Here is a 12,824-nt window from a genome sequence, read left to right as displayed (position 1 = left end):
ACACTATTACTATCTTGTACAAGCCCCCCACAAGACACGTGCTCTATATAATTCTTGCAGTGTAATGATTTGTTCCCACATGGCTATTTGTACCTACAGCTCACCAACCTTATTTGCCACACTTTACAGTCAAGCTAATTTGAATCTCATAACACTCTTTTTCCCAACTCCAAATAATGCTGTGCTATTTCATGCATTAGTGCTATGTGTGTCTTCTAATTCTGAGAACACTTTATTTCGCCTTGATAATATTGCCCCCTAATTTGCTGCCAAATACTTTTAATTCCTCCTCAATCATTCAAGATGTTGCTCTGAGATCTATTCAGGTGTAGCCTGTCACGGTCCTAGTATCACAGAGGCAGCATACCATGTGGATGCATTTCTGTGGTGACAAAAACACTTGTCTGATCCCCTGTCACCATTGCTTCACCCATAAAACCATAGATTTAGTTCACTTGCATTCCCCAGATGAACCATCTCTCACACTTGTTTTCAAAAAACTATATTGGTTGGGAGTGCAAATTACGTGGTTCTCCCCACACAGACTGCCTGGTGGTTATCCGTTCCCTTTGTGTCTGAACACCCTTGAGCCTGGTGGTTATCCAAAAAATGCTCAACTTCACAGACATGCCACAGTGATTCCAGCTGTTGCTCAAGCTCCTGAACCCAGAACTCGAGATGCTGCAACTGATAGCACTTCCTGAACATATGATTGTCCAGGATTAAAGATCACGAAATGCAGATGGAGGAATCGTGCAGAAATCAATATACAATATTAGAATTACATTTAATTTGCACCTTGTAATAACATAGGTACAAGTGTAGCTTTTATGCTCATTACCTGATCAGTGGAATTCAAGTTCAGGTCAGTGTTATGCTGAAATTTAACAGTCAACCTTGTGTTACCAATTCATTGCCACTCTGCTGGGTTGTGAACACAGAGTTTTAAAAATTCTGTCGTGAAAGCAAAGTCGCAAATGCTGAAGCTTTAAGGGACTTGAAAAAGTAACTAGATATTTTGATCCCACTCAGTCCAAAATGGTCCCCTGTTTGAATATAATCATCACTCTCCATTTTAACAAATGTATTATTATTTCTTCTTCTTCTCTCCAAAAAAGATAACATTGGGTAGAGCCACAAAAGATAATCAGATTGATGTTGACCTCTCTCTAGAAGGACCAGCATGGAAAATCTCCAGAAGGCAAGGTAGTGATGAGCAAATTTTTTGGTATTACTAACTCTATTTTTTTGGCTTCAGGTTACAACATGTGGCACTGTTGCTATGCCACTCTGGACAGCACACCAGTGGACCAAAATCAGTTTCAGTACTGCATTGCGACTAAATGTCGTTAAAGTGTAGTAAGTCAGCTCTTGGACATAGTTGCGTATTATGCAACAAATTGAGGGAAAGGCGTTTCAAATAGCAACCTTTTGAGCAGCCTGTTTTTTTTTTCCTTTTATTTGAATGCAGTATATATTAAACTTGAAACAAGTATACATTTACAACACAGGAAAAAAAATCATGTACATTTCACTTTGAGAGGAATGGGAGATCATAAATTTTGAACCAATTGCTTGCTGCTTTTACACTGATCAATAGAATACATTTTTCAAAAGTAATGTTTGCTACTCAATATCCAGAAAATATATGTCCTCTGGTTCAGGTTACCTATGACACTGCAATTACTGAGCACACCAGCATGTTCATGCAGTTGTAAAATGTTATAGCACAGAGGGATGCCATTCATACCATTGTGCCTATGCTAGCATTTTGGCAGAGCAATCTGACTGATTCCTTTCGTGTGTCCCTCCACAAGTGATTCTCTTTTGAAAGAGGCAACCAAATAAGGCTTGCAAAATTTTGAGAAATGCAAATGTACCTACTATTTTTAATTTAAACTTTACTTTTTTTTTGCAAGTGGGTTAATACTTTGATTTGTAACCAGATTTTGTTTGATTTTCCCTGTTCTAGTGTGAAGTAGCAGCTAAATAAGAGTCTGTAGCTATTTAAAAGGGCATGGCACCAGACCTGTTGAAATTAATGCTGGATTCATTGCCTTTTGTGTAGTAACGTGGAATCAAACAGCTGGGGATGATTTTTGCTTTTAAAATAAATTAATTTTGTTTGTCTTCAAGGTATAATAAAACTGAAGAACAATGGAGACTTTTTTGTTGCTAATGAAGGCCGACGTCCCATCTACATCGATGGCAGGCCAGTACTTAGCGGAAATAAATGGAAGTTGAACAACAATTCTGTTGTTGAAGTAAGTGTTGCGTGCAAGAGGAGGTGAATTCTCTTGCATTTGTCAGATATTCACTGTATTGTGTGGATCACTGAACATTTTTTTAAAGGGATAAGTATGGGCTGTAATTTCAGTGATTGCAAAATCAGCAAGTGCAATTTGAGTCTCGATGTAAATTCAAGATTTTTCACTTGTATGTGTGGCTCATGTGGTAGATGTCATTCACTTGGATCTTCAGAAAGGTTTCAATTGAGTGAGATAAATTGTAATATCTCTTCTGTGGCACCCACTTAAAAATATTTCTGAATGATATGAATTAGGGTGAATCATAATCATTTTACAGCTGCCATAAAGCTCTTGGTAATTGGTAGAAATGCGATTGCTTAGTTTTTGGGGAAGAGTTTAACCAGTTGTAAAGATGGACAAGACTTTGAACCCAGAAGTAACAAATTTCTAGCATGGAAAACTTATGAAATTTGAGCTTTTTTATTTTCTTCTTTTTTTTTGTAGATTGCTGGCCTTCGCTTTGTGTTTCTAATTAACCAAGACCTGATTGCCCTGATCAGAGCTGAGGCTGCAAAGATGAACCAGCAGTGAGGGGCAGATTCTAGTTTCTGAAGAAACAGGAAATGGTGTGTGAAAATAATAATCAAGGCATCATTCAATGGCCAGAGATCTGTAAGCATCCTGATCTTTGGACTGTTAGCTGTTTTATCTAATTTTAGAAGGATTAACAAACACAGGACCAGAGTCATCTGCTGATACTGATGCATATCTGTCAATAGACATGCTATGGACTGTGTTGCTTTTCCCTCGCATGGGCCTTGATGGACAGAGGGAAAAGAACACAAACCTGACATTTCCACATTTGTGGATGACCCACCTGGAAGATGACTGCAACTAGAATATTCTTTATCATTTTCACAAATCTATTCATGTGTTGTCACAATTAAGTTTCTAATGACTGTTATTTAATGGAAGTGAACCATGGAATATTAACTCTCTATAATCTGAGATAAAAGTTACACTTTTGTGTTCAGTTATTTGTTTATAAAAAAGGGTTAAACCTTTTCAAAGTTAGGAAAATCATTCTTTCGAATTCTTTTCAAGTACGTGAGGACATTTGCGTTTTCAGCTGCATTATGCATTTAAACATATGCACTCTACTGCGTGCTACTCCCAAAGTTAAAAGTACTAATCTGATTGAGACCGACTAGATCTTGCAGCAGAATGGTTTCACAGTCCTCCTGAATTTGAGTTTCAGGAACTTTGGGATGGGGTGGATTCATGCAGTAGAGATTTGACCTCTGGGACTATGCTCGGCTTTCCAGAGGTTGCAGGAATCGAGGGGAAGTATAAAGTCACCTTTAATTGAGGACAATAGGAAGTAGCTGAAGATAAGCTAAACTTGACTCTTTTTTTTGAAAAACACATCTACTCAGTGATCTCTGTTCTGAATCATAGTTGCACACCTGGTAGGTACTAAACAATTCCTACTACAAGCAGACTTAATTATCTTAACCCACAGACCATTACATCTAGTTCAGTTCTCAATCGCTCCCAAGTTAACAACACATTCTTCCTTTGGATCAATGTCCTCTACAAACTGCACCAAGTCAGCAAATACGAAGAGACAGAAGGTTATTTGCATTGTATACATTTATGCTGCTGTGCTCCTCCACACGTGCTTCATCCCATGAGGTTCCCTTCAAACACTTCCTGTAGTTATTAAAGTCATACTTTCCTCAATCTCGTTTCCCTGGATAAGCACTATCAAAAGCTCCCACAGGGTATAGTTTGCCCCTGCCATGATACACTAATAGATGTATCTTAGTTTATGATCAGTGAGAATACTTCTAAAGAGCAAAGGGACAATTATATGGTATTAACTTAATACTGCTACAATTTGCCTGAAAATCTTTTAACTGTGCCTTAGTACACTATGATACCTTTATTCCGGGAAACACTCATTGTACAAGTTCATCTTGCAGACCACTTCTGTTAATTTATCACCCACAATTATTACAATAGGATTTGTAACAAAAAGAAATAATTTCTGCTTAATGATCTATCTAGTGGTACTTTTAGGAACAAGAGTAGGCCATTCAACCCGTTGTGCCAATGGCTGATTTGAATACTTCAGTGCTCTTTTACCTACCCCATCCTCATAACCTTGTACACCATTAGTAATCAGAAATCTATCAATCGCTTCCTTAAACATACTCAAAGACTGAACTTACAGTCCCCTGAGTGGTGAACCTTTGGCATTCTCTACCCATCAAGTAATAAATCATCTCAGACTTAAGCAGCATCGCGCTCCCACCCCGCACAAACCAGGGGAAACTTCTTGCCTGCACCTGCCCTCTTTAACCCTTTAAGTATTTTGTAGGTTTCAATAAGATCATCTCTCATACTTTGGAACTCGATTACAAGCCCAATTTGCTCAATTTCTCCATCAAGACAACTCACTAAAATAGGTATCACCCAGAGGTTTAAATCAGATTCAAAATTTAAAGTTACTGTCTTGCTAATGCAATTAATTACCTTATGTAGTTTAAGTTCATGCATGATGGGAAGTAATATAGAACTGTCATTATACCCAGTGATAACTCTCTCCATTATGATAGCATTTTGTTTTATTGAGAGGGAAAAGTCACAGCTATACAACAAGGATTAGTTTAGAATACTGCTTTATTCATCAACTAAGTTTTAAACACATGACATATGTCAGGAGAAGACTTGCATTAAGAGGGAACAGCAATTCTACTGCCTGAGATGTAGCCATAATGTATCACCATACCATAGATCGGAAGATTCAGTCAGGTAAATAATAATCAACTATATTGAAAAACAGTCTGCTGTCTGCATGGTAACCTAAACTTTCAATAATTAGTTTGGATATCCAGCCCGTTACTGCTGAACTACCAGAATATGCTCAATGAATCTGTGACATGATCCCTTATCTCAACATCAAGTGTGTAGGGGTTAATAACAATAACCATTTACTGTAACTACACAATTTGTGGATTTCAATCTATTGTGCAGACTGTGAACAGTTGAAACTTTAATTAATTTCATTTGATTGTTGATTCAGTAGATCTGAATGCTAGCACAAAACTCAAAGTGGGAGTAAAATAGCATATGGTACAAATGAATGTTTCAGAATTTACTGTCAGTTCTTAGAAGTCAGTGTTTACCAGCACATGGAAACAAAGTTACACTTGACTCTATTTTGAAAGATAATGTAGTTTAACATAGGTGCTATTTTTGTTTAAAAATACTCTGCTGTTCTGAGTGCCTCACCTCTCACTCAATTAGTGTCATTATAGGCATACAATGGGCATAGTTCTAATCATTCACTGTTAAAATGCAGTTAGCAAAGTAATCAAGTTAGGAATTTTGTCTTTGTTATATTTAGTAATTTTAACAGGATGGAAAATAAAATGTACAAATCGAAACTGACATTTACAAATTCTCCTACAGATATTTCCCACTTTATGCTTTATTAGTTTACTAGTAATAATACTGGTTGAAATCTGTATGAAGTCATTGTAGTTTTTTTTCAAACCATGGAATGTGAGAGATCAAGGGTGTAATGAGACTTGCAAAATATTTTCTAAAGGGTGCATCATCTACATTTAGTGGCACCTCTCTACATTCCTTCCACCATGACATCTAAAACCTATTTTAAAAGGGAATCACCTCAGACATGCAGAACTGAAAGTGGATTCACTGTTCAGACTTAGGTGAATTTATATTCAGGGAAAAATATAGAAAGAACTTTTGGTGTGACAGACAGAAGCTAGTAGAAGCTAGTTCAGCAAAGGTACCACTAAAACTTTGGATCAATTCTTCTGTATTCACACTACAAATTTTAACATTAGGTCCAAAGTGATTTCAGGTTCCCACTGACACTAAGTTTGCCGGATGACTTCAAAAGGAAGTAGAGACGATTTCCTCTGGCAAATCTGTGTTTCCTATCAGCCAGGCCCTGTCTCTGAATTCAAACTATAACTACTGTATCAGTATAAAAGCAAGCCACTTCACTACTGTGCTATAATTATTTTGTGAATATAGCCTGAATGAATGGGAAAAGTTATCTGGCATCCTGTCAGCATATCATCTCCACAAAATGCAGGTTACAGGCAGTTCACTGCTAAAAACAGTTTCATCCAAATACATAACTTTAATTAGAAAGAAAATTAAGGGTCACCATTGTACTCGTTTACAATTAGATGGTGATCTCTAGCACAACGATAACAGCAAAGTTTGAAGGTCTTTGGTCCTTTTGAGTTTTAAGTGTGTGTGCAATATTTAAGGGTTTGAAATGAACACTATAGGTACAAGGCACTTTATTTCCTAACAGTTTGAGATGTATAGTGATTTCTTGAAACTGTTGTGTTCAAAGTAAAATTAACTGATTTAATCATGACAAACCAGGCAACAATGCTTAAATAACGTTCTAAAGTATAGCCAAGTGGTGGTCCCTCTTCCAGGAATAACAATTATCGACACTATCGATTCAAGAACTTGTGAAAATATGAAAAAGGTTGATCTGAAAACAAAGAGGAAGAGGAAACAATTGCAAGGCAAATCACTGGTGGCACAGACAAGGTCAATGTAAACCCATTGTGTTTCATCATATCTAGCCATGACGTTGGCATGTTGCTGGACGTCAGAATCTTTCAGCAGTTCACAGAGGTTTTGTTTGCACTTGATTTTGGCCTACGTTGAGACAGGGCACTGGCAGGAACAGGAGGTAAAGATGACTGGCTGGGGTCAGAAGATACAGCTGTATCATTTGAAGCTGTAGAACATATTTGACTCTCATCAGTGGCAGAATCACAGGGTGCAGGTTGCGGCTTGTATCGAGTGTTGGAGGTTTGGCTCTTATCAGTGTTAAAACCACGGGGTGAAGATTGTGGATTGTATCGAATGTCAGAGTAATTTTTTGGTCCATTGCGGTACCGATTCCTATATTCATTTCTTCCAAAGTGGCTTGGGCCATTTATCCTATTCTCTCCAGGACGATAACCTGCTCTTCTATTTCCATGGGGAACCTTTTTAAGGATAGAACAATACAATTAATAGATTCATGTTGCTTTTTGTTTTAAACAAAATGGCATTTTAAATGCAACCTCTTTTGCTTTTTACATCATATGCAATGTTAATTTTCCCATGGACATTAATAATACCACTTAGCATGAAGTGAGAGATTGTAGCCTTTCTTGCTTAATGATCTGTACCCAAGAGTATGCCAACAATTTGTCTGTGGTTGAGGAGGGATGGAGAAAAGAGAATGACAAGCATTGATAGACTATTAAAAAACAACTGAGGCAAAGGTTTTAGCTCTGGCTAGTCCTGAAACTACTAAACTAGAAAGAACTGCGGTTGCTGGAAATCAAACATAAATAGAAGTTGCTGGAAAAGTGCAGGTCTGGCAGCATCTATGTTGAGAAATCAGAGTTAACATTTCAGGTCCAGTGACCCTTCTTCACAACTATTCTGAGGAAGGGTCACTGGACCCGAAACATTAATTCTAATTTCTCACCACAGATGCTGCCAGACCTGAGCATTTCCAGCAATTTCTGTTTTTACTGTTCAAGTAACTGCTACTTCGTGGATGTGCTTAGAGATCAATAAGAAAAAAAAACGATCAAATTCCAATACAACAATTGCCAATGAGACTAGATGAAACAAGTGTTTTTTTTTTAAAAACCCAGAGCATTAACCTTATTGTATTGTGATCTATATATCTACACTTGTTATTGCTCACTGCAGACAGTTATGTACTTGCGAAAAGCTATTGTGAAAGCAAAGGTTGAACAGGTTTCCTGAGCTGATATTTTGTATATCTCAAAAATTTAAACCAAATGCTTTTATTGTTACTACTTTATTGGTCAAAGAGACAGGTTTTAAGGAGCATGGTAAAGACAAGCAGAAAGATATAGGGAGGGAATTCCTGAATTTGCAGCCCAGACAATTGAAGATGTGTTCTACACCACGGTATCATTCAAGATCGGAGACCGTTAGAGTGGTGAACTCGGCCCCGACAATCACAAAGGTCAACCTCCCATCTATAGAATCCACCTACCAGGCCCACTCTCAAGGAAAGGCCAACAGCATTCTCAAAGATCCATCCCACCCTGGCAACGTTTTCTACAACCTCTACCATGGGGGAGAAGGTACAGAAGCCTGAACACACACACCAGCCAGTTTAGAAACAGTTTCTACCCTATTGTTGTTAGAATACTGAATGGACTCTCAAACACAAAAAATTTGCCTATACCTGTGTTTTTTTTTGTTTTTGCTACTGTTTACCTATTATTCTATTATTTACTTATCTATGCTACTTAACCCTGATCTGGCCATATTGCTTGCAAGACAAACCTTTTCACTGTGCCAATAAATTCAATACATGTGGTGGCCTGAATTAGACAGCAATGGAAGGATTTGAAACCAAGAGTATGAATTTTAAAATGTGGATGATGCTTGACTGAGAGTGAAGTGATAGAGGAACAGGACTTAACTTGCACTAAAATGGGCTGGTAGAGTCCAGCGATGTTATGGAGGTAAGAATCGGCTGTATTAAGGTTGGCATGAATAAGATTAGATGGTCATCTTGGTCATCAAATTAATTTCTGATTGTAGCCTGGAGAGGGATAGTGGCAGTAGGGATGGAGTAGGAATCAAAAATGATCGCTTTAATCTCTGCAATACTACTAAGTACCTTCCTCAAACTCTAAATCTATCACTAAGAAGCCCACAAGCATTATCCGATTGATTCCCCTTCTGTTTCTCTCTCATGACAATTCAAAACTGAAATCACCCAATCAAGACCTGATAACTTTACACCAATGTCTAGTAATTTTGGCACAACACAATTCTGAGTGAATTTTAATCACAATATAGTAATCAAAACAAGAACAGAATTACTTGGGTTACAACCTATATTCTTTGTTGAGGAAAATATCAAGAAAGAGAACATTAGCAGTTCATACCAGTCGATTTGACGAGCAAGTTTGGTTTGCAGAGTTGGCTGAAGCAATGGAAATGTCTCCAGAACATGGACTATTCTTCACTGACTTAGTAAGGCTGAGGTCTGAAGTACAGTTGGGAGCTGAAATATCACTCCGACTCGTCACTGATACTGACGAGACAGAACTACACCTTGACCTGGCAGAGTAATTGTTCTTGGGATGAGACACTATATGAAAGAGAGAAAGAAAAAAAAACTTAAGATAATGCAAATTAAGATAAGATTACTTTGGAATATCCTTTAGAGGGTTGCAATTCACAAACCACAGCCAAATAAAATGGGGCAGAGGTAAAAGGCATTCGAATGTCAGAGAGACAAGCAGCATTGCATGCTGAGGAGGAAAAGTTTAGACAAAAAAAAACTACATTATTAGATCAGTAAGTAATACTTAATGTTGATGCTTATGCTGACATCAGCTTTTGTAGAGTTTGTGCATATTATCAATTGTTAATATATGTGTATTAAAGAAAACATGAAATTGATGCTTCTGCCTGACCATCTCTTCCAGTCCCCCAAGAATGCTTCGTAAGTTAGGCAGGTGAACCAGAAAAACTTGCCTTTATATTGCGATCCCAGGATGTTCCAAAGCACATGCCATCCAATTGATTGCTGTGCGTTGCAGTTGTGTGGGCGACTGTTTAATGCGCAGCATGAGACTTAAAGACAGACTAATTGTTTTTCTTCGTATCTGAGGTAGGAATGCTTTTCGGCACACCAGGACTTACTACTCTTCTTAAAAAAGCATCATAGCACTTTTTATATCTATCTCAAGCAGGCCGGTGGAGTGTCAGTTTACTTTCTGATTGTATTTTTGATGGTGTCCAACGGTCAAACACGATCCTGGTAAGGCATTGATATATTAGCTTACATTATGTACTCAGTCCTAAACTAAGGATGAATTGACAACCTTTTTTTATTTTTACTTTAAAGATAAGAGCTACCAGTAAACTGGAATGAAATTTGAACTTAAAGATGCCTACTGAGATAATTTAAGCTTGTCATAAGGAATCAAGAACATTAACAATTTGGAATTCTGTCTGTGTTTGATCTGCTTTCTCAATGTTGCTACAGATTGATTTTTCCTGATGCAAGACGGTGGTACTTCAAGGCTTCTACTATACAACAACGGTTTTGTGTTGCATTTGCAGAGTGGGAATCTTAAAATGTTTAGATACTGGATCAAATCTAATTGAGAACAGAAGTGTATGAAGACTTCATGTGAAAGTACTGACAATGAGATACATTAAATTGAGATTCATTAAAATTTTCCTTTGCTTTTTTTCTTTTTTTTCAACTCACTATAATGTTGAGTTAATTAAGTCAGCTAACAAAGTAGATGGAAGTAATTTATGAAAGTCTCTTGCAGTGTGGTAAAATGTCCAGGGATCCTTACATTCTAAGTAGAAAACTCATGCTATTGAAGTACCTATGAAATATGCATCAACAATTTGTTGGGTTCTGTTCACTGGCCCACAAAAATCACTGAGCATTCTGTTCTTCTCATTTGCTCCAGGATGTTGCGCAAGTCTTTTCTGCGCACCCGCGGAATTTCTGCGCAGCTATGCGATCGAATGCTTTACTCTGCTGGCTCGCAATGAGATTACACCCAGCGACATGTAATTACTTTAAACCTTTAGAAGGAGATATGTTGCAAGTTTCTGTATTTGACGGAGTATATGATGTGTCGAATGAATGCAGAATTAGGGGTCAAAAGAGGAAAATGGTCTTTGGTCCTGGACAGTAATACCAGGAACCACATTCGGTATTAGCATCGAAGCTGAATTGCTCCAGGAAATAATCATATATCTTCAGTGCTCATGTTCTCCTTCAGAAACAAACATTCAAATCTTCCATTCCAATCAATGCACTTCTGTCTCCCTCAGATTTTCCTTGCAATATAACTACTGCATCCAATTGCTGGTTATGACAAACTCATATCCTGCTGCATTCCCGGTGTGATGACTTACCAGATTGTGTAAGTCATAGGTTCCTGTATATATTAAAGTATCACAGACATAATTGGTAATGCTGCAGTATACTTCCAAGGTAGCAATTTAATTAAGACTGAACTTGGCAGGTGGCAATCTATGCAGATAGTTAATCAGCAACAGGCCACAAGCAAGTTGAAGCTGAAGGATGAAGGCTGACAGTTGCCAAAAGAATCTGGCTACAAAATTATCTTCAGCACATACAAGTTTAGCTGAAACATTAGGTTACTGTATGCTGACTTGTCACAAAATTCAACAACAGGCACTTCACACTGACTAAATGCAGTCTCTTTTAGATTTAAGGATTACAAATAACCTAGCATTTTATACTGAAAACATGAGCTTAACTACACATTCATTGCCCCTTAATCAAAACAGCTGGCCTATACTCTCATTCTGAAGCTACATAAATCGATGCATACGATTCAAGTAACACAGTCCAGTTTGTGCTGCAGTCTCTATTTTAGAAATGCTCAGTGCCCCACCTCCAAGGATGACTTACAGGTCACTTTTCTATTAAATGTTAGATGACCAGGCCTCAGCTTACCTTGTCCAAAGGCTTGGATACTCGCTTTAAGTTCTTCCACATCACAGGTGAACTGTGCACATCGCCCCAGGTCTTCATCATATTTTCGTTCACTAACAAAGTGCTAAAATACATTTAAAAAAATAACTAGCAGATGAAGTCCAGGTATGGTAGTTTAGCTTTTTAAATTATACAATAATCATGATTCCTAGTTATGCAACTGGCAGTTGGGATTCAGACTGCTGTACGATTTGTGAGAATTATTATAACAGTCACTATTGTGCATTGTGTATCTATCAATCAAATATAATTGGGACTGCTCTGATTAAGTCAACAGAACATGTAAATCTAAAAACAATTATTATCCAACATTAATTCTCAGTGACTGTTTAAATCAAGTGAACTCAAGTTTATATTGTGTACATGACAGTCACTTTCTGTATGACATACCTGAAATACTACCATAGGATAAACAGTTCTCAAATTCTGATCACATTCACCCAGAATTCCACTTTTTGCCATTTTAGTGGCACAGATTTGTTCTCAAACAGGTTAATGTTGGGCATCCCAAAGCAGAACTTCAAGGCAAAGTATTAAGACTAAAAGGTTATTACAGGTTGTTCTGCTATAACACACATTTCGTCAGCACAAATTGGCTAGAACACAATTGATGAATTGTGGACATTGTTTGAATAATGCAAATTTTCTGCTGAATGGGTATAGCAATCTTCTACAGCGTGATTTTCTATAGCGCATGGTCACAGAGGACCATAACTGTTGCGTTATAGCAGAACGACCTGTATTATGGTATTAAAATGAAATTTAACAAAAATTTTAAATTGCATCCTTGAACTCCTCTCATCAAATGGTTCAGTGTTTAAGTGAAGATACCATCCATAGTCTTGAACCTTACTCCCCGAAATATACAATACTCTCTTCCAAGCATGAAAACAAAAAACACTACAATGTTATTAGCAGAAAATATCCTGGCTAATGAGCCCAAAATAGAAGCTCAATCTTTTGTAACC

At 37.4% G+C, this 12,824-nt stretch overlaps 2 protein-coding genes across 12 annotated transcripts in view; one reads left to right on the top strand and one right to left on the bottom strand.

Moving 5' to 3' along the window:
• Window positions 1-3,313, top strand: part of mcrs1 (microspherule protein 1) — a 33,762-nt gene extending 30,449 nt beyond the window's left edge. For all 6 annotated transcript variants that reach the window (XM_043681894.2, XM_043681890.2, XM_043681896.2 and 3 more), the window contains 3 exons: window positions 1,119-1,206; window positions 2,137-2,264; window positions 2,754-3,313. In XM_043681894.2, coding sequence (XP_043537829.1) covers window positions 1,119-1,206; window positions 2,137-2,264; window positions 2,754-2,840 — 303 coding nt within the window. In that variant the 3' untranslated portion in view covers window positions 2,841-3,313. The remainder of the gene's footprint in view (window positions 1-1,118; window positions 1,207-2,136; window positions 2,265-2,753) is intronic.
• Window positions 3,314-4,916: 1,603 nt separating this feature from the next.
• spats2 (spermatogenesis associated serine rich 2) overlaps window positions 4,917-12,824 on the bottom strand; it is a 141,704-nt gene continuing 133,796 nt past the window's right edge. For all 6 annotated transcript variants that reach the window (XM_043681883.2, XM_043681882.2, XM_043681880.2 and 3 more), the window contains 3 exons: window positions 11,818-11,920; window positions 9,245-9,450; window positions 4,917-7,303 (listed from right to left, as the gene is read on the bottom strand). In XM_043681883.2, the coding sequence (XP_043537818.1) occupies window positions 6,929-7,303; window positions 9,245-9,450; window positions 11,818-11,920 (684 nt within the window). In that variant the 3' untranslated portion in view covers window positions 4,917-6,928. The remainder of the gene's footprint in view (window positions 7,304-9,244; window positions 9,451-11,817; window positions 11,921-12,824) is intronic.

Source organism: Chiloscyllium plagiosum, unplaced genomic scaffold, assembly GCF_037043375.1.
Source record: "Chiloscyllium plagiosum isolate Xiang-an unplaced genomic scaffold, Cpla_swu_hap1 HiC_scaffold_53X, whole genome shotgun sequence".
NCBI lineage: Eukaryota > Metazoa > Chordata > Chondrichthyes > Orectolobiformes > Hemiscylliidae > Chiloscyllium > Chiloscyllium plagiosum.
This window is presented reverse-complemented; position numbering and strand designations above follow the sequence as displayed.